Here is a 23,827-nt window from a genome sequence, read left to right as displayed (position 1 = left end):
CAAACAATCATGAGAAATGTATTCTTATACAGTAGACCAATCTGCTGATAATCATGTCCAAAAAGTATTTTTTTTCAATCAGCATTGCCCAGTTACTGCTGTCAGATGAAGAACTCATACTCATGCTTTTTGTTTTACAGCCTTTTATTCAGGCTGACCAGCATCAAATTTCAATTTTATCCAGTAGACATCTGGTTGAAAAGAAGTTCAAGTAAGAGGACTATAGCCTTTTTTCATATGACAGAATGCGGTAAAATTCTGCATTGTTGGAGGAGCAAATAATGAATATGTCCAGAATTGTCATCATCACACCATCTGTAAAGGTACAGCACGTTAAGTTGCAAAAGCAATAGTTCTAGTTGATAATCATTAAGCTTGTCCTCAGTCGGATATCTGTCTGTATACGTACATGGCCATGCAGGGCAGATCCCTCAGCTGGAAGGTCAAAAGGCCAAAAAGCTGCATTTCAAAATCCTCCATCGCTTGTTGTTGAACGTAGACAGTTGTTAAGCAGAGCCTAAAAACATGAACATTCATGTGAATTTTCCTCACAGGCAGGACACAAATCTCCAGTTGGTTTGAACTACACTGAACCTATTCAGTCAGGTTTTCAGAACAATGCCAGAATGTTTAGGTCGAAGACAGAAAACAAAAATATGCAAATGTGGTCAGCAGACCATACTGTTGGCATGCATTAAAACAGATGTCACTCTGAAATCCACGTTCATCAGCACAGCGAAGTGATAAAACGCAGATATTTTCTGGTGAAATAAATCTCCTGCACTTCTTCAGCTGAAGAGAGAAAAGAAGGAGACAGACTCGAGACACCATGCATATTAGATCACTTAGTACCGGTTAGGCAATTGAATTGATTATACAAATTCCTTTTAATTAATGTAAGTTTGAATAAATTAAGAAAATATTAAATGCCTTTGCCATATCACCAAGGGAGGTGAGAAGAATATTTTTTTTTTCCCAGAGAAGGCAATATACTCTTCAACATTCAACCTCAGCTGTCAGTTTTTCTTAATCATAATATTTCAACTCTCCTGACATTTGGAGTAAAAATAAACACACTCTAGGAAGCTGAGTGGCAAAACCCAGCTGTTTTGGCAGGATATCTCCAAGATATAACGGAGGGAAAAAAATGCAGTGTATTTGGAAGTACAAATCTTGGCTTTTAATGGTGTACTGATGGATTCAAGTAGGTGGTGTTTGGAAGAATGCTCTCCCACTTGGCGTGCTCCACAATGAGTGTGGAATTATGCTCCACTTGCCAATTGTTAAAAATGTGATTTCATAAGTCAAAAAAGATGGGTAAAACAAGGTCAAGAGCGATATTCCAATTGACAAATACGTTTGTTCAGAAGCAGTGGACTCTCTGACTAAGTGTGTGCATATAAATGTGCATTGTTTTGGTTGATTTGTTTGTGGGCGCTGCTGCTTTGACTGTTAAGTCGGGGAGGCAAACAAAGCAGATGCAGGACAATCTGATCAATGATCTCCCAGAGTTCACGGAGAGGGTGCATAGGGGTTTACCCAGGCTGGCTTAACCACCAAAGGAGCAAAAACCTCCATTACCTACTCCTGCCTGGCCCATGGATGAGACACCAAATTAGGGTCAATGAAACCACCAACTAAAGATTGATCATCAGAACATCAAAGTCCCTCATGTAAATCCAGCCTTTTTCCGACATCTGGGGTATTGATACAAACCCTTCCCAGAGGAGAGTTGCTGGTTAGAAACCAATATGCCTCATGGGGGGTATTCTGACCCACCCTCCACAAAGACCCGTGAAGTCTGAAAAGTATCTCCTCGTGAAAGGGTTGAAAAGTTTAAGTTTTCAAACCATCCTCTGCAGACCTACCAGGTGGGTCTCTTATGCAACTGTCCAAGGTTCAGTGCAGGTTCATCATCCCAAAGTTAAATCAAGGACACTTCAGTATATAGACAGAGACGGGGTTTTTTTACTTCAGAAAAATCAATCTAGGTCCCTAAAGTAGCTCATTGTTTCCAATTGGGGTGAGAGTGGTCAATGGAAATATGATAAACAATTACACAAACAGCAAGTTCCCTTCACCCAATATACCACAGGCCCTGCAGTTCCTCCCCCTGTCCTGTCACTCTGTAGAGTATTTTGGTTCAAGTTCCATTGCAGCATCCGGCTGTGTTGCGGTGTCGGTTTCACCTCCCACTTCCTTTTTTTTGGCCCTGACGTGTTTCCGCCCCTGAATTAGAATCAACTCTTTCCACACCAAATTGTGATATCAGGCCGTCTTCCTTCTCTTGTTTACGGTGTTTGGAAACTAATAAGAAATCCCCAGTGAGGTCAAAATCTATCTCCCGCTCCAGACCACGTGACAGAGATACAGGGCAACATCAAAACCAGGCAGCTGGTGTAACACAAAGAGGAAATCTCTTTCTAACTCTGCGATAAGATAGAAACAAAGAGGGTTGACCTGTAGCAAGCTTTGGATCATTTACGCTGTTTAATTCAGGGAAAGTGAGGGAACATTGTTTTATAATATTGTACAGGCAGATTCTTCCTCCACAACATCCTTCAGGCGCTCGAGCATCCTTCAGTCTTTGTAGTTTTGGGTGAGAAACTGCAGAGTGGCCACAGGCTCTCCCAGATCAAACCTTGTGATGAAGGCCTGAAGATCCCATTTACCTGTTGAAGCAGGATGACACAGATATTTATTAGCATTTATAGCTATTAGGGGAGCAAGTGTACTTAAAATCCAGGCTTGTTCTCAGTCTGATTAAAGACTTTATTACAGATAGTTGAAGATAATTCAAAGCAGTTAAACCTCAAGTTTATTAGACGACATGATTGTATCCCGAACGATGTACGATATAAATTTAGCCCAGTCCAAGCGCAGCCTTTGGTGCATTTTGAGGGCATTTCTCATGACCGCTTGCTCCATGTTTAAGGGATCTGAGGCCTAACTGAGCAGCACATGGCTCTGGGATGTGAGTCACTGAGAACAGCACTGCTGAAAATAAAACATGTTGCTGTAATGATGGAGGTGGGAACACAAGGACGTATTGGCAAGAAGATATGATTCAATCGCCTGGACTGTTTTTTCTTCTTTCCTCCCCTTTTAAACAAACACCAGACGGCCATCCGGCTGGTATGACAATATCACTTCTTAGATTTTGACGACCGATGATTCCCTGCAGCTTCCCCTGCCTTTATACAAAGACACACACACAAGAAAAGTTTATCATTCCAAGGTAACAAAATCCTGCATGCTTTATGCTTGCATACTTCAACAGATTATAGAAAGAAGGAGTGTCTGTCTGTCTGCAGCCTCACTTTTCAGGGTGTACATAAGACAATGCCTTGCTCCGTAATCCAGGGAATCACTGACATTCTGGTATTTCCGTATGTGAAGTAATTACATTAACAGCTGCTCAAGAATTGCGTAGGAAAGTTAACCTTTTGAAAAGAGAGCCAATTTGAAATGGTCCACATCTGTAGGGAGAATGGTCTCGCAGACGCGGGGTCGAGTCCCACTATGACTGCATAGAAGCGGCTCTGGACCTCATGCTGCAGCTGCTTTGCAGGCCTACACGTCTCTGTTTTCACCATCGGGGAGCCACACTTTGTATCCTCCCGCAGTTTGGAGGAAATCTGGGCGACAGAAATGCACTTCACCAGGGCCATGCACATCAAGTGCACTCACCAACCGTCAACGCAGAAACAAATCAGAAGGATTAAAACACATTTCAGACAAAATTTCTCATTCAAGGCTGTGATATTTCAGGCTTTTTATAAAATATATTATTGTATTTATCTATAAAACCAGTAAATTATTATTCAATTATTTTAGGGCTCATTCACTCTTCCTGATCCTCCCATCATGTTTAGCTTATGAGATTGACACCTCAGTGTGTCTGCGCTTGACATGAGGTCAAGTCGAGCTTTGAGCTCAGCTGGGGAAGATGATGAATAATAGCTGGGAGATGAGCAGACGACTACCTGGACCTCGTCCTTTCTGTGAATGGGGATTGCCTGCAGAAAGGGCTCCAATAATCAAGTGAGGGCAATGAAGTCAAGTGACCTGGCTGTATGATAGGGCATGGCCTCGTGGCCCCTCTGGCCGGAGCTTTGGAAGAAGATAATGCACCGCCTCTGCAGAGCCCAGAATCCGCTGCATGTCCAGAACAAGGTCCATCACCCCTCAGAGGCAGCTCTTTAAAGGGAGCTGAGGGGTGAGGCAGCTGGAGGACAACAAACTTTACACTGAATATTGGGATATAGTTCACGAGTCATGTGGCAGATTCGACTCCCATGACAGTCATGTGTAAATACTCACACTTTCTCTTTCCCTTTTCATGGGGAGAACCTGGCTTTTAGGAGTGTAAGGCAAAATCACATTTCAAGAAAATATCACACTGAACATAGTTTTATTGTAGAATATTGATCACGCGAAGAGTCAAAACCAGGCGATGCTTGTAAGGCTTTGTCGCACATAATCCTGTCTAAATCTGTGCAATCAATGGGCACAATCCAAAATGAGGCAAATTCATAACATCACACTGACTGGTACCCTGCAAATGCCTAGACTTACAAGTGACCCTAAAATAGGCTGGTGTCTGTTTGTAGTGCACAGACGCGTTTCCGCCTCTCCCATCTGCCTGCTCATGGAAAGGACAGATAGTGTGGGACCTCAGGGCGATGTTAAAGTCTTCCTGCCTCCCCTTTTGTTTCCACCTTGCTTCTCTGTCTGGGTATGGCAAGAAGATCAGGGCTGCTGTGAGGTGAAACAGCTACATTTGGTGGTGTGGGCGGTGTCCCTGTTAAACCTCTTATAGTGTCTCTGAACTACTCAAAACCAAGTGATCCTGTTCATTGCAATAGAGTAACCGGAGTCATAGCAGGTTAATAGCTTCACTGAGCTTCTTCTTTTTTTTTTTTGCATAAGATTCATAGTAATGCTAAAGCAGCGTCTAATGTCACCAGGGGGAAGTTGTTTATCAGCCATCAGAGGTCAGGTGATAGCCACAGAACAGCGGCTCAGAGATGCCTCAGCAAGGCAGATGCCTTGGAGTCGAGGAGCAGAGTCACGCTGTGTGGCTGCCGGTGTCAGCTCATAGCCTGCTGTCAAATTAGCTGCCTACACTGTTAAGAAGAGACTCCATATTCAATATTAAAGGGATGAATTGAGTAATAGTGGGTTCATTTTCTTCTCCTGTCATATTTCAGAGACACCATTTTGCGTTTTGTCCTTCACTTCGCTTTGAATCCTTTTTTCACAAGATACTCACTGAATAAGAGCGGTTCGTTTATTTTAATGCATCACTATTACAATGTTTTGAAATTAATTAATTAATTTGTTAAATATTTATATTCAACTGGCTGTAGAAGAAAAGCGGAGAAGCTGTAACCAGAGGATTGGCCTTTTTTCTTGAGAAATGACAACAATGAATCTGTTGTCAAAATTGGTGCTGGTTAGTTTCTGGTCAATTAGATAATCCCCTAATTAACATATGAATTCATGACATGTCCATTACAACTTCCTACTGTTCAATTTAACATCATCAAATCCCCTCTTAAAGTACAATACCGCTTGACTGCTAGTTTTCACAATATTACACGAGAGAAGCAGCAGTTCTCCACGACAGAGAGGTTGCAACTAGGGAATATTTGACCTTTGCTTTTTATGGATTATGTAATTATATAAATTATTAATTGGGCATTTTTTAATCAACTACTGTAATCAATTGATTGTTTTTTTTTCAGCTTTACTTTGACGACAGATTTCAGTCATTATTTCTAACCACACTGTGATACTTCACTTTCAAGTGAAGTCAAACATAAATCCCAGAACTTTTACCCTCGACCTGAAAAGTGTCTGTTGAAGAGAGTGAGGGAGGGAGGGAGAGAGAGAGAGTAACAAAAAAAAAGAGCTAAAACCATCTAAAATCAAAAATCGTCAAAGTGTTCCTTTAAGGCAGCCGACTCCTGGCTGAAACTCAGGCCTGCTGTAGCAACCAAATCCTGGCTCTCTTGACTCCACGCAGCTCTGATTAATGGTAGAGGCTGTGGGTGGGTGGTAGACATGGATCTGCCCATTACCACACTGCAACATTGCAAATGGCTTCAATTACTGCGGAGTGTGCTGAGCTGGCAGTAGGGGCTCTGGGAGGCTAGATGAGCAACGTGCACCCTCCAGAAGCTAACACCACTGTGATCCATTCACTCACAAAATGTGATCCTTACACACACCCTCTCCCTTGCAATTTATCAGAAAAAAAATTTGTGAAAAAAAAAAAAAAAATCATTTTCAACTCTCTCTTTAATTTTTGGCCGAGAACTCTCATGGAGTTTTTCTTGTTTTCATCAGATTTTTGTTTCTGCTCAGTCTGTATCGGTTGAGGTCCAAGTCGGGGGACAGAGGGCTGGATATGTGAACGCCGTGTGTGCAAACTACTGTGTAGGCTGAAACAACACTAGATGGCCTCTCTCAAGGCCTCAGTGTGTCCCTGCCCGGCATTGTAACACTGTTTCCCTTGACAAACTGACTCGCCGGCACCAAACAGTAGCAGGCCATATTGAGGATTTGCCAAGTGGCTGACAAGTATCACGAGGGCCTGTGTGCCCACGCTTGCCCCCCACCCTGGCACAGGGACAGCCTCCGTTCAGGGACACCCTTCCTGAGCCAGAGCAATGGGGATTCCCTATGATCACGCCCCTGTGCCCAATGCCAAGAGCGCAGCCCCCCGTAGATCCTTGTGTAACAAACCAGCTGTCACCATCAGTTCACTGACCCACATTCATAACCTTAACGCCGGAGACACAGCAGACTCCCCTGACCCACCTCTCATTGTTCAAGCCCTTTATCACTTAAGTGATGGTCAGAGATGAAAAGAAAAAAGACGACAAATTTGTGCTGAAATCGAGTCAATGACTGCACTACTGGAAGTGGAAAACGATCATTAGGAGTCTCCCACCCACGACTAAATGCTCTCCCTTCGCAAATCACATCAATTAATGTCATGGGCTATGAAAAATGCTCTCTGTGTCATACCACATGGAGGGAGGACAGACGCTAATAAGAGAACATACTTAACGGAGGAGGTGGGGAGACATGGGATTCCCCCTGTTCCACTTGCCTGTGCAGGAATAATGTGCTCATGGCCAAGTGGAGGCCAATAATAATACAGCAGGTACACAAACAAACTCAGCCAAACCAATAAGGACTGTAAATTTCATTTTTTTTTTCAATTCATAAAGCATGACTAGGCTTTCACTCGTAATATGTCACACACAGCATCTATTTCCGTTGCCCTCTTTACAATTCACAGTTATCATCTCCTGGATTGACCCATTAAATGAGGCATCCAATTATCCAAAAGAGAATTTCTTAATTTCATTTCCCTTGAATGGAGAGAGCAGTTTGCAGGGAGAGAGGAAGTGCTACACCGGTAGATAAAGTCATCTAGTAGATTAAGGATGGGTGGATCTACTCAGATCAACTGCTTCATAATGTGGGGGAAACTATGGATTTGAGCTGGTAGCAGAAAATGAATATGCATAATTTGATTTTGTACAAAAACTATATTCAAATATTCAAAATAGCAGGCTATTATTCATGCTACTATCTCCTCAGCTTAACCAGTTCTGACACAGTGAACACCCAAATGTGATAAGTTTTCACCTCATCCTCCCCGATTGTGAGTTCGGATACGAGAAATATTCCAAAATTACACCTCTTTTGACATTTCTTTTATCCAGAGGTTTCAACATCAAACAGGCCTCAGCCTAATGTGTCTGGATTGTTTGCTGACATAGCTGTCAAAACTTCAAACAGCAGAGACTGGCAGCTCCGCACGTTCACGGCCGCAGTGCTTGAAGTCTCAAAACGCCCTGATCTCCCCCCAAATCACCGGTTGTGGCCCGAGTAGAACAGACAGCCATGCACGCCTCCTGCGAGGTACTGTACTGTACATCCAAGTCAGAAAACCTGAAGTATAAACAAAACAATAACTGTCTTTCTGCAAAAGAGACAGCCAAACTCAGAAATCAAGTTAAAAACTGAAGAGAATGCTCATGTCTATTGTCATGGTTGATGAGAATGTAAGGTTTGGCAGAGTTGAACAACACGTGGTCAGGCACACTCGTGCAGGTATGCGTGGGAGCCAACAATACTTGTCTTGACCCTGGAGGCACTTACTCACTAACCTCATTAACATTTCCCTTGTCAAGTTCAAGCACTTTGAGAAAATGATCTTCCTAAAGCAACCGCGTAATGCTTAGATTAAATGCTCATAATTGTTTGTGAATTGTGCATAATGACACATGGGGCTGCACGGTGGCATAGTGGTTAGCACTTTCGCCTCACGGCAAGTAGGTTTTGGGTTCGAATCCCGGTTCAACCAGGGCTTTTCTGTGTGGAGAAAATCCGAAGACATGCAGAATGGGGTTAGGGTAATTGGAGAGGTGTGAATGTGAGAGTGAATGGTTGTCCGTCTCTGTGTGTGGCCCTGCGATAGGCTGACGACCTGTCCAGGGTGTACCCCGCCTCTCGCCCACTGTTAGCTGGGATTGGCTCCAGCCCCCCGTGACCCTCAAATGGATAAAGCAGTAGACGATGGATGGATGGACTTCAAGATGGTTAGATTGTGTCTTGCTGCAGTGTCATCAGAAATTATATAATAATAAATGAAAAGCACAAACAACAGGAGCTCCAGAAGTATCACACGTACATTTAAAAAAATACATGTAATACGGTAACATTTTAACATAACCCCACTCAAACAAATGAGGCAATCAACGAAATCGGTCTATTGTTAAATGACACGACTTCTAACTGAATGTCATCTAACTTACATTGCAGCAGTGCATACCTGTCTATAAAAGTTTCTTAAATCACCAAACATAAAACCACAAAAATCTATGAGGGGGTTCATTTTAGAGGAAATGTTTGAGCCTCCAGTTTCAGTACCTCTGTGAGATCCATCTATGTGGATTCAACTAACTGTCGACAGTTGTGTTGATCAGTGTTGGCATATGATAGATGATACTGCAGCAGCCAATGTTAGTCTGACCTAAAGGTGCTGGTGAGCGGAGTAATTACCGCGGGATGACGTTTCCTGTTCGGTGAGGGACACTGGTGCATCTGGAAGCTTCTCAAACAACATGAACTGGTAGCGATGAAAACCGGACTTGTGTGGCGGGGTCGGTGGATAATAGTCTGCGTGGACAAACAGAAATCTGAATGAGGAGAGCTGAGACTGGTGAATGATATTACATCGCATTACATAAACTCTGTCAAGCATCCAGGTTTAATTTTTTAGATTACAATAAATAAAATGTAGCTGTGGGTATAAAAAAAATTGTAACCCCGGGCAACTGTTTTTCTTTGGATTAACCTTCTTAACCAACACAGACACCTCAAGACAGTGACGTGCACTCGTGACACGTTATTCTCACAAATATCTGCTGCAAAACAACGGTAGGAAGTAAGATTACCCAAAGACAAGAGGTCAGGATCAGTCAGTGTTAGGTTACATCGCTGTAAGATATAATGAAATAAAACATTGAACTCATAATAATGAGACCGAAATTCTACAGGCCCAATTTCACATTAAGGAATAATCTAAACGACAAAATATGTAATTTACAAGTGTGTTGTACAGCTTACACAATGCAAACGAGTCAGATACGCTCGTGGAATTAAAGAAAAGCAAGATGCAATGAGTAAGGTTGAAAAATGAATGGTCCATTGAAAACCATAGTTACCAGTGAGGGTGGTTCCTTGCAGCTGTCCTTTCGTAAGTGCATCTCCCTGTTAATTCAGACACAGAGTCAATCAGGCAAAGCATCTGGGGGATTTAGAAGGAGAGTTAGGTGAGTTCACTTCGCTGCCAAACCTTAAAGAGTTGTTTCAAGATGACCACGAATACCTAATAATTTGACTGAAAGACAGCTTAGTGGGCCCATTACACTGCTTCCTACAACACACCCACCCGCTGTTACTAGAGAGAGGATGGAGAGGCCAATTACTTCAGAGGCCAAATTTATTTGGTGCAACATTTTTTAAAGTCAAACCAGCTGATTTTTGACTACAGCAAATATTGTCACGGGAAGACATAACACAATCAACATTTAATATTTTCATTGCGGAATGATAGTAAATTTTCACTTAATATAAAATAGCTCCACTACAGAGATATATCAAAACTATTAAAATATGCCAAAACTGAATATAACCTTAATTCATAACTCAAGATAAGAGATAATTATAAATACTGTCTGGGAATTATCCACTGGGTGGATTACTAGGTAGCAACTTTTAAATATTATTAACCTGTCGCCTAGAAACAGACAATATGTATACCGATCTGAAGCACCGATAGTTCTAATTTTTTAATGTATATTTGTCAAATGTAATTCCTCCATCCCCGGGAAGTACAGTGTCAGGGACTTCACTCTGCGCAAACATAAGTATTTGTTTAATAGACTTGGCTGCTTACTACAAGACGGCTGCATCCTCGAGTGGGAGGATAATCACTAAATATCTTGTCTGTGAAATCACCCAAAACCCACTTTAGGTGAGCATGGAAGTCCCCATCACAGGCATCAAATATCAGGTCTCTGCACCTATTTCTGTCCTCTTTTCTCCACGCACAGGCTCCCCCCACAGGGTGACAAAGGTACTGTGTTACTGGCCTGCGTGCAAAGACAAAAGACATGCATGGCTAGGGGTGTTTTGTTTTTCTCATCTTTGATCCTTTACGTAGAAATCTCAGTTTGCTGGATGACAGAACTAAATAAAATACAGATTTTTAGAAAGAAACATTATGCTGCATTTCTATTTAGGGATGTAGAATTAACTGACTCAGACATAGTTTAAACTGCAAAATTACATTTTGTAGAGGGAGATGAAATTGGTACTGTACATGGTGCCAGTTTAAATTAATGCTATAGTTATAAGCCTGTAGTGTATCGCTAATTGTAAGCCAGAATCACTGAGATGCACTGAAACATTGGAGTGATGCGTTCATTAATATCAGTTTTATGATTTATAATATTGTAAATGTTAAAAAGTAGCACTAGTAAAGCATGTGTCCCGCATGTGCATCATCTTATCTTTAGTGGTGTGACTACTGTTTAGAAGGCTGAGCAGAAAAGATATTAGTGCACATCACCAGTGTTTACTCAGACTGATGCAATTCAGAAGATTAGTTTCAACTGTATCTTCATCCACTGATGAGTGAGAAAAAAAAAGCTTTATTTAGAAATAGCAAGAGTCCTGCAGCCTGCAGGATCCAAACCCATCGCCATAGCAACAGGTAGTCAACATTTGAGCGTGCAACATTTTACCATATCTCAATGTTCGTCCCTCGCTCGTTCTCCGCGGCACCCGGTGCCCTTTTAATTTCATCACAATGCAGAGTTAAAACAATAATAAATAATACAATATTCGACATTCTGCCAAACAATAAAAAGACAAGTAAATCATACGCAGGACTGGCATATATTAATATAAACCAGATGTCATCAACTTAAAGTTAATCAGTTTTGTGTGTATAGTGGTTGAACTAATCCAGAGCAGAGCGGGTATCACAGTAGGTGTGACAGGGCAGGGCAGTGTAGAGGTTAGCGACTATGGATGTTCACTGGGGAGTGACGGACTTGCTCACACTAATCTACAGGACATTTTCACATGGTGGGCGGCCTCCCTCAGGGACCCTGATGTGGGGGTGGGGCACAAAGCGTGCAAAGTTCAGACAACCACATGATTGACAGCCGCTTGCTCAGTTAATTGTTTATTGAGACAAGTTCAGCTAAAAGTATTGGTTTTCATGTGTATCACTCTATTCCTGTAGTTTTTCATATAATTAGAAATACACTATAATTAATGCTAATTTATACAGCTAAAAGGTGTGGTCAAAGACAAAATGCAACAATGGCATGTAGAAGTACTGAAAATTGGAATGATGCTTTACATGAGTCAAACTGAACTTGTAAGGAAAGACTTCATCACAGTTTCACCTAATTAAATTCACCTAATGCTCGCAACCCAGTTAAATAATTTCCTAGATAACCGCACCCATAAACAATCCGGAAATGATATCATACATTAGGTGTGTGATACAATTATGAGGCTCACACAATGTGTATCGTGTTGTACCCACCACCACTTCACTCATTTTGGTTATTTCAAAAACAGTGAGCCACATTCATTTTATATTTCAACATAGATGACAGATGTTTTGACAGTTTGAAGCAGACAAACTTGTAACATATCATATATAGTAAATCTATGACAGCGTTGTTGGAGGGAACCAAGGCCACTAAATGTACTGATAATGTTAATTTTGGGTCAGTGATACCTTCAGCTACAATAATGCTCTGAGCTCAGGGTAAGAAAAGTTAAAAGCGATGAGAAGGACACTGTAAAGCTCCCAAGTATAAACAATTATATTATGTCAGTATAACTATGATATATTATATATTCTATTAAATAAGTATAACTATGAATTACATGTCTGTTGATAGCAGACACAACCAAAAGGAATAAATGTTAACCTTTATATTTATCATTTACAGGTACCTGATATATAAATTATGGTTTAAGGACTATCTGATAAAGGCTTTAGAATAACAGTCTAATGATGTGGTGCAAGTGTGTTGGTTCATTATTTCCTATGTTCTCTAGTATGATTTTTTGCAAAACGTGTTCTTTCTCTCTTTTTCTGTACAGTGTTCATCAACTATAAGCAGTTATATTTCGGGTCTGTCTCCGTACTGACATTCAGCTGAAGATAAAAGTTACATAATGTAGATGTCAGAGAAACCTGTTGTTTGGACAAACAAAGTGCACAATCCAATCCAAATGTGAAGCACACCACTGATTCATTCAGAACAAAACAATAAATATATAGATGCTCTCGCGTTAGTTGTCTCTGTGAGAATTTTGTTTAAATTCAAAAACAGAATGGAAAAAGCACCATTAAAATCAGAATATTTACTATAAACTTCACTAGAGTACTAACAGCCACGGTGTCAGTATTTCAACTGTTGTACATTTGCAAGTTATGCCATTTCAACAGCTGAAAGTGGGAGAAGACTAGAACTGGCTTCAGTGCCTCTAAAGTTACAGGGAACACAGATATCAGTGTTTCTGTATAGATATGTACTCATTTAGGCTTTACCTTTTAAATATATATTCATGAGTATGAGTTATTTCTTTGAACAGACTATAAACGATATCACCTTAATTTGGGGCCATTTGTGTATTTTGGATCATTCTGCACACTTGAGCAATATTTTTTACCAAAATCACACAGAAAGATATTTGCAATCTAAACTTTTCTTACGTGACATATATCTTACATATTACAAACAAACTATATATATATTTAAATATTGCTTTACTTCATTTTGAAGAAAATTATATTACCAAGGTCACATACAAACAGATTGGTTGTTCAAAACACTGTTGCAGTAACATAAATACTTGATAGATAAAGTATTGATTTAAATAAATGTCCTATGATTTACTGTAACTATAGATGACAAAGTTTAAACTATGACACATCATCAACTGTCAATCAGCATGATAACATGGACATTTTGTTATCATCAACCCGTGGTTGGAGAAATATAGAAATCCTTTAATGCACAACCATAAATACAATAAAGAAACTAAAGAAATGTTTTTATTGAGGGACAAAGAGTTTACAAAACAAACAAAGCATGAAATAAATTACCAAGATTAAATGAATGTAAGAGTTATTCCAGAATCACTTAGTCAAACATAATGTGACTGCTCTTTGCATCCTCATACTAGGGAAATACCCATTCTTGTAACTTGTGACAATGAATCACACAGTGTGGGAGAAGCACAAACTGACAGAGATACAAACACTGAAGGTGTCAATATGGCAGTTTAATATTTACATATTTAGCAGAGAAGGATGAAGAAACTGCAAAAGTGGACATTTTCACTTCATATACACAAGGCCGAGAACTATTGAGCAGTCAACGGGGGTGGGAGAGTGGACAGTGAGTAGGGTTAGTGGCCCACAACAGGGAACGGGATCTCTGGTAAATGGCTCATGAAATAATGGCTGATGAAAAAGACAGAGATCCTCTAAGCCATTGTATGACTGACCTGGACCTCTGATCGGCCTGTGGAGGGCAGTAATGGGAAAGAGCATTGCGTTCAAGTGCAAGTACAAAAAATGACCATGCAAACAACTGATTAACTATATAATCCACCGCTTGTCTCTGAATGTTCAAGAAACAAGTTTCGCAAAAGATTTCTGCAGATTGTTCTGTTCAAATGTGGCAGCTATCAGATCTAACTAATCCAAGTCCAGCTGTGGTGTTACAACACTTCATCCTGCCTCTTCCTGCTGTTCATTGTGGCCCAGCTTGCCTGCATGTTTTACTGACTCTCACACTCTGACTCAGACAAAAAGCACAAAGGATCCCAAACAACCTACACGTTGTGAGCAATGAATAATTCTAAAATCTGTAAAGGGCTATGCAGCAGAGCTTTTTTTTCTTCCTGTGGGTCACTCAATAGCCTGACACTCCAACCACCAATGTTCTGTTTCTCTGTTCGGAGTGTGGCACAACCAAGGCTGGTCCGGAGCAACAATTCTATCATAACACAAACAATGAAGCCGAATCAGTTGATAGCAGCATTATCACCATCATGGAATTCTACAAACTGATAACAGATGGGACGCCGATACACCTCCAGAAGTGACTAAGAGCAACTGAAGGCATCAAGGTAAATATAACTGATGTTTGAAATTAGTCCTAATGTTATCCATGGATTTGTTAACTTCTCGAGGCCCTAAGGAGAATATGAGCAGTGTGTTTGTACAATGTGTCCACATACATTCTGCGAGGAATCCTCTGACAGGAGCCAATAGGTAGGAGTCTGTGAGGAGGTGGTGGGTGGGTGCAGGGGTGCGGTTTCATCAGGAATACCCACTTGCCCAACAACCCTTCTCTTTTCTCTGTGTGGGTGAGTGCTTCCCTTTGTCAGCAAGAGTTACTCATGCACCTACTTGTGTATCCACCGCTTCCTCCCCCTCCCTTGCACACCCTGTAAACCCACACCTACGACAATCAGCACCCACGTCCTTGTAATGCAGTTCTGAGAGCATCATTCTCCCTTTTACTTGCAGTCAGGCTAACAGACGGGGAGAGAGAGCATGACAGATGGTGTTCACAGCTCTATTTCTGAGGCTGGACTTGTACCGCCACAGCCAACCCTCCCCCCTCGCCTATTCCACTCAAGCCAAGTGCTTATGACTGCCTGCTCATCGTCGCCTCAGTAATCAGCCCATTCATTTGCAGGGTTATTGTGAATTAAAAGTCTGTGTCTAACAAGGAACCTCGCAGTTTACAGGTTAAACACAGTTCTTCTTTTCAAGTGGGAGAGAGAATCACATTACCGCTTTGCACGGGGACTAAAGTTATTTAGATGGAGGAAAAACAGAGAATTTTTTTTCTTCAAAAAGAACCTAGTTTGTTCTGTTTATCTAGTAATGCCGGACATGGAAGATTTCAGAGGGAAATCTCTGACTTCTTAAAACGACGAAGTTGACAAGAGTCTCCTGAATAATAATAAGAAGAAGTAACCAGGTAGATCACCTTATGTTTGACTTTACCAACACAGTAGGCAACAATTCTGTCAGCTGCCACTCAACCCTCTAACATCACTCTCTCCTCAAACGTGACATGTCCTAATTGGCCGTCGTGTTGCCACACCTGGGCCACCCCTCCTAAAACTGCAGGACCTTGTGTCTGCTGACCGTCAGAAGACACTCGACGCAGACATAATTAAGCAAGTGGACTCAGCACCATGGGTTCTGTGGTCAGAATGAAGACAGACGTTGAGCGAGGAATTCCACAGCCACACTCTGTGAGCTTTTGTGACTGTTTTGCTCTTGTTGCCACATCTGACACAGGCCACAGGCCATTAGGGATGAATTACTGGTTTGTAAGGCTTCTTCAAAATGCAGTGTCTCTCTTACACTTCCAGCTGGCCTTGGAGTATGTCCCCGAAGTGCCCTAAATTTGCTACATTTTTCAGGTCGGCCTTCAAAGATCTTAGATGAACTGGTCAACTTTCAACTGCACTGCGAAACCGAGGTTCACCATATTCCTCCAGTACGTCACAGTTAGCTGGAACTGGCTACCCTACACGTCTCTCATAGATCAAGGTGGCACACAAATGCCCTGTTCAGGTGGATCCGATCACAAGTGGACAACTCCAAGTACGTTCGTTCAAACCTGGCATTAGAAGGTGTCTCCACATGGGCCTCGAGTGACCACTTTTAACATTTAATCTGACTTCCCCGCTATTTATACAAATACACATATACATAATTTGTATTCACAGAGACCAAATTCAGTCAGTCTGTAATGACAGATAGGTCAGTGTGTGTGTGTGTGTGTGTGTGTGTGTGTGTGTGTGTGTGTGTGTGTGAGAGAGAGCGAGACAGAGAGGGTAGGGGAAAGGAGGGGCTGAGTGTATCAGTGCGCAGCTCATTTAGGTAGAAGCATAAAAAGAAAATCTACACTCACACAGAAGAAGTGTAAAATATTTCGGTTCATTATGAAACTGTAGTGGTTCTGAGGACACCAGCTTAGTTGGCAATCCCTCAGTGTGGCTCAGGACGCATTTGTGTTCACACTGCAAAAAACAAACGTGGCCACGTGCGTCTCAGACCACCTCCGAATGTGGCCCGAGCGATCGGAGGAGAAATGGGTCCTCAATGCATCTTCGTACCCGTACTTCGAGCCTTCCACTTGTGAACGCATGATTATTAACGCCAGGCCTGAACAAGGCCAAACAGACCTCGGCAAATCTCAATGCTGCGTGACCCGGGAGGAATGCCAGCCTTTACTTTGTGGAGAACAAGCTTAACCTCTTGGCTGAGCAGCTGGTAGACTTGACATAATTGGAAGATGGCATTTTTTTCCCCCTCCTGTTTTGAAAAGTACACAGAGTGATGTAGCTGCTCCCCCCACTCTGACCCTCATCACAAAACAAAACAAAATAAAATCGCAATAAATGCAACTTAATAAATTACACCAGTTAAAGCATACAATAAATAATACTGTAACTGTACTAGTTACATTTCAATTTTAATTTGAATGAATCAGAAATAAATAAGCAATGAAATCATCACCAGTCTGATAATCAGTTTTCTCTTGAGTCTCTTAACATTTTAAGCGTGTGTTGTGTAAAAACCTAATGGGCTCAAGTCTGGGGTGAATGGTTGGTAGAGGAACCTAATGGTGATCAGCTGAGCACGTGAAAGCAAGTGGGGGAGTCACCCTCGATCTGCTCCAGTGCATCGACAAATTAACCCACTTAACAATAGCCTGCTGGACTAATGGCTTTAGTAAAGAAACTCATTTGGCTTTGGTAATGAATTGAGTTGGAAACACAAACAGTCCAGTTATTAAGTGAACTCCAGCCATCACTGACTTCACCCAACACGCTGTGATGTACCACAACCTACACTCCCTTGGTCATGCTCATTAGAAAGGAAGCACACCATTACTCAGACCACTGACTTAAGACACTAGCCACCCAAACTCATTATCGCATCCATCTATTAAGTCTAATTTGCATACATTACAAATCCGCCTCGACAAAGTGGCCGTGCCAGTGTTGGTCATCTCATTCTCACGGAGCAGATTGGGCCTAACAGGGCAGAGTACAGGCCACAGTGAGAGCATATTAACAAGGTAATTTCATCCAACCTGGGTGCTGCTTCCCTTACCGCTACTGTGTGTTTGGGTGTGTGTGCGCACGCGCATGTGTGTGTTTGTGAGTATGGGTGCTGATGAGTCTGTACTTTAGCACTGTTGAGGGAAGCCCTAGCCTGAGTTCCCAAGGTAACAGTCGGTTTGAGTGGGGGCTGGCTGACTCATTTGAAGGGAAATCCTGGAACCTGAACAAGGCTGCCCACTCGCCCCACCCCCAGCTTCATCAGCACAAGCAAAACAAGGCGCTGACATGTCCCCATATAGGGCTTCCCACTGTCGGGGGTGGCACTGGAAAATCCCAGCCTGAGCTTGCCTACAAGTAGCATCAGAAGACACGCGCGCGCGCGCACACACAAACATGAGGCCTCCATGGAGATAGTAAATGGAGAGATGATAATAGAGCTGTATGCCTGCAAATACATCCAGGCCGGTGCTGGATTTTGATTAACACATGAAGGGACGGGGGAAGATGTAAGGGGGCGGGAGAGGAAGAGGGAAATTAAGCTTATTAAACAGTCAAAGGCACAGAATTAAAATATTTTTTGAGGTGTGAACAGTGACACAAAATAAATGAGTATTGGATCCTTGTGGGCCCGGGCACGGAGGAGGAGGAGAAAAAGAAGTGAGAGGGAGAGGAGGAGGATGAAGGAGGAGTAGGAGTAGGTGGACAAGAGAAGGAAACTCTTTGCCCACACAATTAATCTAATTATTGGGGAAATTAAAAGAGATCAACAGGCGTGTAATTGACCACTTAATTAGTCCAAGGTCAGTTGGTTCTTTTGACTTTGGAAGGAGGGTGAGCCAATGCACAGCAAGATTTGAAACTTTCAGTGAAATATCCTGAAATTTACAACAAGTTAAATACAAATGAAGAGCCACGACTGTTTCAAAATAGATGAAGAGTAACCGTGATATGTACCGTTAATCCAACGCATTCATGACCAAAGGCAACATGACATCTAAAAGACAAATAATAATTTTAGAAACGGGAAATGCTGGCCATCATCCAAAAACTGTACACACAGCCTCCATTTCCTGCTGTTAGGAGTAGCCATTTGATTCTGTCCACTGTTATAGCTGTTGATAACTCCACAGTTCATTCAGTGTCTTTAGTCATTAACAACTGAGAGCCGGTACAAAGGGATTTAAGAGGCAGCATTACTGTTTTGAATCACTGGATGTTTAATTCTTCTATTATAATTGAGGTAGGAGCCAGGCAGAGGTTATGGTAACTGCTGGAAACCTGTCCCACTTCACAGAAAGGTTAATGAACCTTACAAGTCCTATGGGAGATGGAGTATGCTGTTAATTTGACAAACGTGGGAAATAAATGCTTTTATGCTTTTATTGACGGTGACCAATAGCGGCCTTTGCTGGAATGAAAGGTTTTAGTCTTTTGGGTGCTTTGCTATGAGGCAAAACAATAATGTGGAATGCATTTGTTGGAAGAAACTAAGTACATAATTGTTTGAATAGCAATTTCAGGCCAAAAAGCATCTTCATTATTAATTCCTACTTTTGGGGAACATATACTGTGCAAAATGTACAGCAACCTAATTCATGTTATGAAACAACTGTCCTCATTGTGAATGCATTTGTGGGAATGAGAGATTTTAAAAAGCTGTGTTTTAAAATCTACATATTTTCACATTCCATTTCATGCGCCGTTGGTCTGGATTTCATTTTAACAGGACACCAAGGGTTTAATATACTGACAGCTGGAGCGTCAGCGCGCACCTGAATTAGTCTGTGGGTTAGATGGACTCTAACCAGCAAAGTATGCTGTGGGCATGATTTAGACATTAAATGGATAATGTATTTTCTATTGAAAGAGCCTCACAGAGGCAGAAATCTATTCTGTTCTGAGTTCAGACGTACATGCAAGTTCATTAGTTGCTCAAAATTGTGTAGTTGTTGACAATCTTAGGTAAAATTACTTTTCTGTATATGGGTAAATCTGGGAAAATTGTAAGTCTTTTCATAAAAAAATGGAAATCCTTATAGAAGAAAGTAATTATAATACAGACACACACACAGACACACACACACACACACACACACACACACACACACACACACACACACACACATATATCCATCCATCCATCCATCCATCCATCCATTGTCTACTGCTTTATCCATTTAAGGGTCGCGGGGGAGGGCTGTCACAAACCCCCTTTTGTTTCTGCTATGGTTTCAAGCAGTGATGGAAAGCAACTAAGAACATTTACTCAAGTACAGGACTACAATATAACACACAACATTTCAGAGGGAAATATTTAATTTTCAGTTATTTTTTGTAGGTAGTATCAAATTAAGTTTCTACAAATACCAAACCTAAGACTTTCCAATGTTTATAGACCCATCCAACACTGTTCTAACCTTATAGACTCATCTAAGACGGTCCACCTATAAACCAACCTAAGACTGTCCACCTATAAACCAACCTAAGACTGTCGACCTATAAACCAACCTAAGACTGTCCACCTATAAACCAACCTAAGACTATCCACTTATAAACCAACTTAAGACTGTCCTAACCCATAAACCAAACTAAGACTGTCCTAACCTATAAACCAACTTAAGACTGTCCTAACCTATAAACCAACCTAACACTGTTCTAACCTTATAGACTCATCTAAGACTATCCTAGCCTATAAACCAACTTAAGACTGTCCTAACCTATAAACCAACCTAAAAGTGTCCTAACCTATAAACCAACTTAAGACTGTCCTAACCTATAAACCATCTTAAGACTGTCCTAACCTATAAACCAACCTAAAACTGTCGTAACCTATAAACCAACTTAAGACTGTCCTAACCTATAAATCAACTTAAGACTGTCCTAAACTATAAACCAACTTAAGACTGTCCTAACCTATAAACCAACTTAAGACTGTCCTAACCTATAAACCAACTTAAGACTGTCCTAACCTATAAACCCATCCAACACTGTTCTAACCTTATAGACTCATCTAAGACTATCCTAGCCTATAAACCAACCTAAGATGGTCCAAATCATATATACCCATCTCAGACTGTTCTAATCTTATAGACCAACATAACATATCTTTGTGAAACTGGCCCCAGTCTTTTTGATGCCCCCTCTACTGAGCCAACTCGCTCCCTCTGTCTCTCGCTCTTTCCTTCTCCCGGTGATCCTATGGGCACTGTTTCCTGTGCCTGTGTGCACAATGTTTGCCAGAGGAACACACAAGAATCCGAGCTCCGCAATCCCTCTTAACCTTTGACCTTGGCTTATTGTTACCTGTGAGCAGCACTGTGGCAAACATGTTGTACAAGTACTGTACAGCCCTGCAAGCTGTTTATGTTCTGCAAGTATGGAGGGCAGGGGAGGAGGGAAGGAAGAGAGGGAGCTATTTAATCCCCCCCAAAGGAACTCCCCTCTCAACCCGTATCGTGAACTCGCAGGCAAATCGCGTTGCTGGAAGGCACACCACACACACACTGCTGTCTTTTTAATTTCATCAGCTGAAAGAAATCTATACAGTGCTGTGGAATCCGACTGAGCTGCGGAGAGAAGTGAACTGTACAGCACCCTGTAATGTAAACAGGTTTCACACCAACTGTAGCATAAAAATACCACATTGTAACAAACCTCTTGGCTATGATAATGGTCAATAGTACAGATCAGAGGTCTTAGTAGATTTCATGGTTGTTAGTCCTACAGCATATCAATAAGAGCAAGTTGAACAAATCTAGAGAACAATTCAGAGGAAATTATTCAAGCGTAACGTGGACAAAATATTGGCTTACTGAACATACTGTTTTGACAGTGGCTTCTCCTTTGTCATTATGAAAAGCATTATCTCCTGAGAATATTAGGAACACTGTCATTAAATCATTTGCAGTCAGCTGCTCGGGAAGAAACAGATATGGGCTGTGATCTGCACAGAATGGACTCATCCTCCTGTACAACGTTTAGTTGTCAAGCGCTCGCAGTATTCGCAAAAAAAAAAAAAAAAGGCAGAATATTCATATCAGTTAAACAGAGCCAAATGTTGTTGTTTTTTTGTTTGATTTCTATCTGAATTGATAATTGTCAAACCTCCATCACTACTCCTTGGTAACTGTGATGTACTGAATATTTTTCATATCCAAGACAGCTTAATCTTTTTTGATGTTTTATCATCTTTATTCCAGCTTTTGTGTCCTGAAGGTCAATCCAAGTGCTCATACCAGTTGTATGTAGCTGTTCATTACACAATATAAACTATACTCGCATTTTATACTCTCACAGTTTAGAATAACTTTTGGAATACAAACAATCATAATCAGTATGTAGAGTTAGACAGGCCACTATAATATCTGCCAACTTTGCATTCATAGCTGTCACAGTTAATTATCATGCCAAAATACAAGAAAATACATTGGCTACAGGAGGCCTTTTGTGAAGTCTTTGTTTTTGTGTACAATTAACTGGCAAGCATGCCATATACTTAAATAAGGGCTATTTTAGGTGAGCATAATTGTTAGTGAGTTGTTTTTATCAGCATGCCTCACTCCCCTTTGCCGTTCCCTATCAGGAGACACCCCTATGAGGAAGCATTTTCCACAGCCGCGGCCACGGCAACCCCCCGCTAACCCTGACATTTGTTCATTTACCCGCCCCTTTTTCCCTCCTCCTGCTCTCCAAGTTTTGCATTTTTTTCCCCTTTCGCATGTCTGTCAAGATTGACCCGGGGAACAGGTAGGCAGACTCCGGCAAACCCCCCACCTGTACCCTGAAACACAAATTCGCACATGGGGGCCGACTGCCAGAGATCCTGCTTTACTGACTGAAGTGGAGTGGCGGGGAAGGGAGGGGGGTATGACAAAGACGACAGCTTGTGTGGGGGAACATTGTCTGCGGCTGCGACTAGAAATCTTTTCAGGAAAAACAGGATTTTGTACACAATGGTCGTGGGTGTGAAGAAAGGGGGCACATATTAAAAGAAGCGCCTTTATGTGTGCATTGCTACTGTTTTTTTTAACTGCATTTGCATGGAGAAGGTCCAATATGCTCTTTTTTTCTCTACTAGGCTATACTGTGACAGACTGGATCAAAGAGGGCTTTCCAGGTTGTCCTTCTTTTCTAGGAGAGTGATCGTGATATATTCAGGACAGTGTGCAGGGTAGAAATGGAGGTAGCACAAAGTAGGCTTAGTGCTTTAGATAGAATGAACATGTAAAAAGATGTAATATGAGACTGAATCCAAGCGGTAAAATCAATAGGAATTTAGATTCCTAGAAAAAAAATTAGGCAACATCTAAAAACTGTAATTTATGGATGATTATTTCCTCGCTGCCCAAACAGCATTCACCACAGCAGCTCACGTTCTTCAAGCAGTGAAACCTCCTCAATCATCTCACCACGGCAACCAGAGCAGGGAGGTCAGTTGTTATAGAGATAGCATGAGGCTTGGTAGGTTATTGTGTACCGTATTGTGTGAGTGTATATGCGTGTGCGCGTGTGTTTGTTGTATGTGGACGGGGGATGGAGCTGACAATTGAGCGGAGGATTCTTATGTAATTCTCCCTTTAGGTGGCAGAGAACAGTGAGAGCAGCAGCCCACACTGAAGAAGAACCTGTTTGTTAATAAGCTGTGAGATAAGATAAGATAAAAACGTGACGGGATTATCGCAGGGTGTTTGTACACAAGACCAGAGGGTCCGGATGTGACAGAGCGATAAGGACACGGCCACAGTTACAGTCAAGGTATGACGTTGGCAGGTCACCCAACAACGCACTGCTCTCTAACCATCTCTCTCTCTCTCACTCACACACACACACACACACACACACACACACACACACACACACACACACACACACACACACACACACACACACACACACACACACACACACACACACACACACACACACACACACACACACACACACACACACACACACACACACACACACAAATCCACGCATGCAGACAGCAGGCACTAAAGCCACTTTCAGGCATGCACTGAAGTCCTGAACCTTTTCCGGAGGGGCCTTACGTGAAGGTTGCAAATCTGTTGCCCCGGACACTTTCCGAAACTTTTCCTGC

At 41.8% G+C, this 23,827-nt stretch overlaps 1 protein-coding gene across 2 annotated transcripts in view; it reads right to left on the bottom strand.

The window, feature by feature from the left end:
- Window positions 1–2,471: 2,471 nt before the first annotated feature.
- LOC118314266 (phosphatidylethanolamine-binding protein 4) overlaps window positions 2,472–23,827 on the bottom strand; it is a 49,762-nt gene continuing 28,406 nt past the window's right edge. For both annotated transcript variants that reach the window (XM_035640601.2, XM_035640602.2), the window contains 3 exons: window positions 9,753–9,798; window positions 9,088–9,204; window positions 2,472–2,672 (listed from right to left, as the gene is read on the bottom strand). In XM_035640601.2, the coding sequence (XP_035496494.1) occupies window positions 2,581–2,672; window positions 9,088–9,204; window positions 9,753–9,798 (255 nt within the window). In that variant the 3' untranslated portion in view covers window positions 2,472–2,580. The remainder of the gene's footprint in view (window positions 2,673–9,087; window positions 9,205–9,752; window positions 9,799–23,827) is intronic.

This window comes from Scophthalmus maximus, chromosome 19 (assembly GCF_022379125.1).
Source record: "Scophthalmus maximus strain ysfricsl-2021 chromosome 19, ASM2237912v1, whole genome shotgun sequence".
Classification (NCBI taxonomy): domain Eukaryota; kingdom Metazoa; phylum Chordata; class Actinopteri; order Pleuronectiformes; family Scophthalmidae; genus Scophthalmus; species Scophthalmus maximus.
Note: the sequence above shows the minus strand (reverse complement) of the source record. Positions and strands in the feature narration are given on the sequence as shown.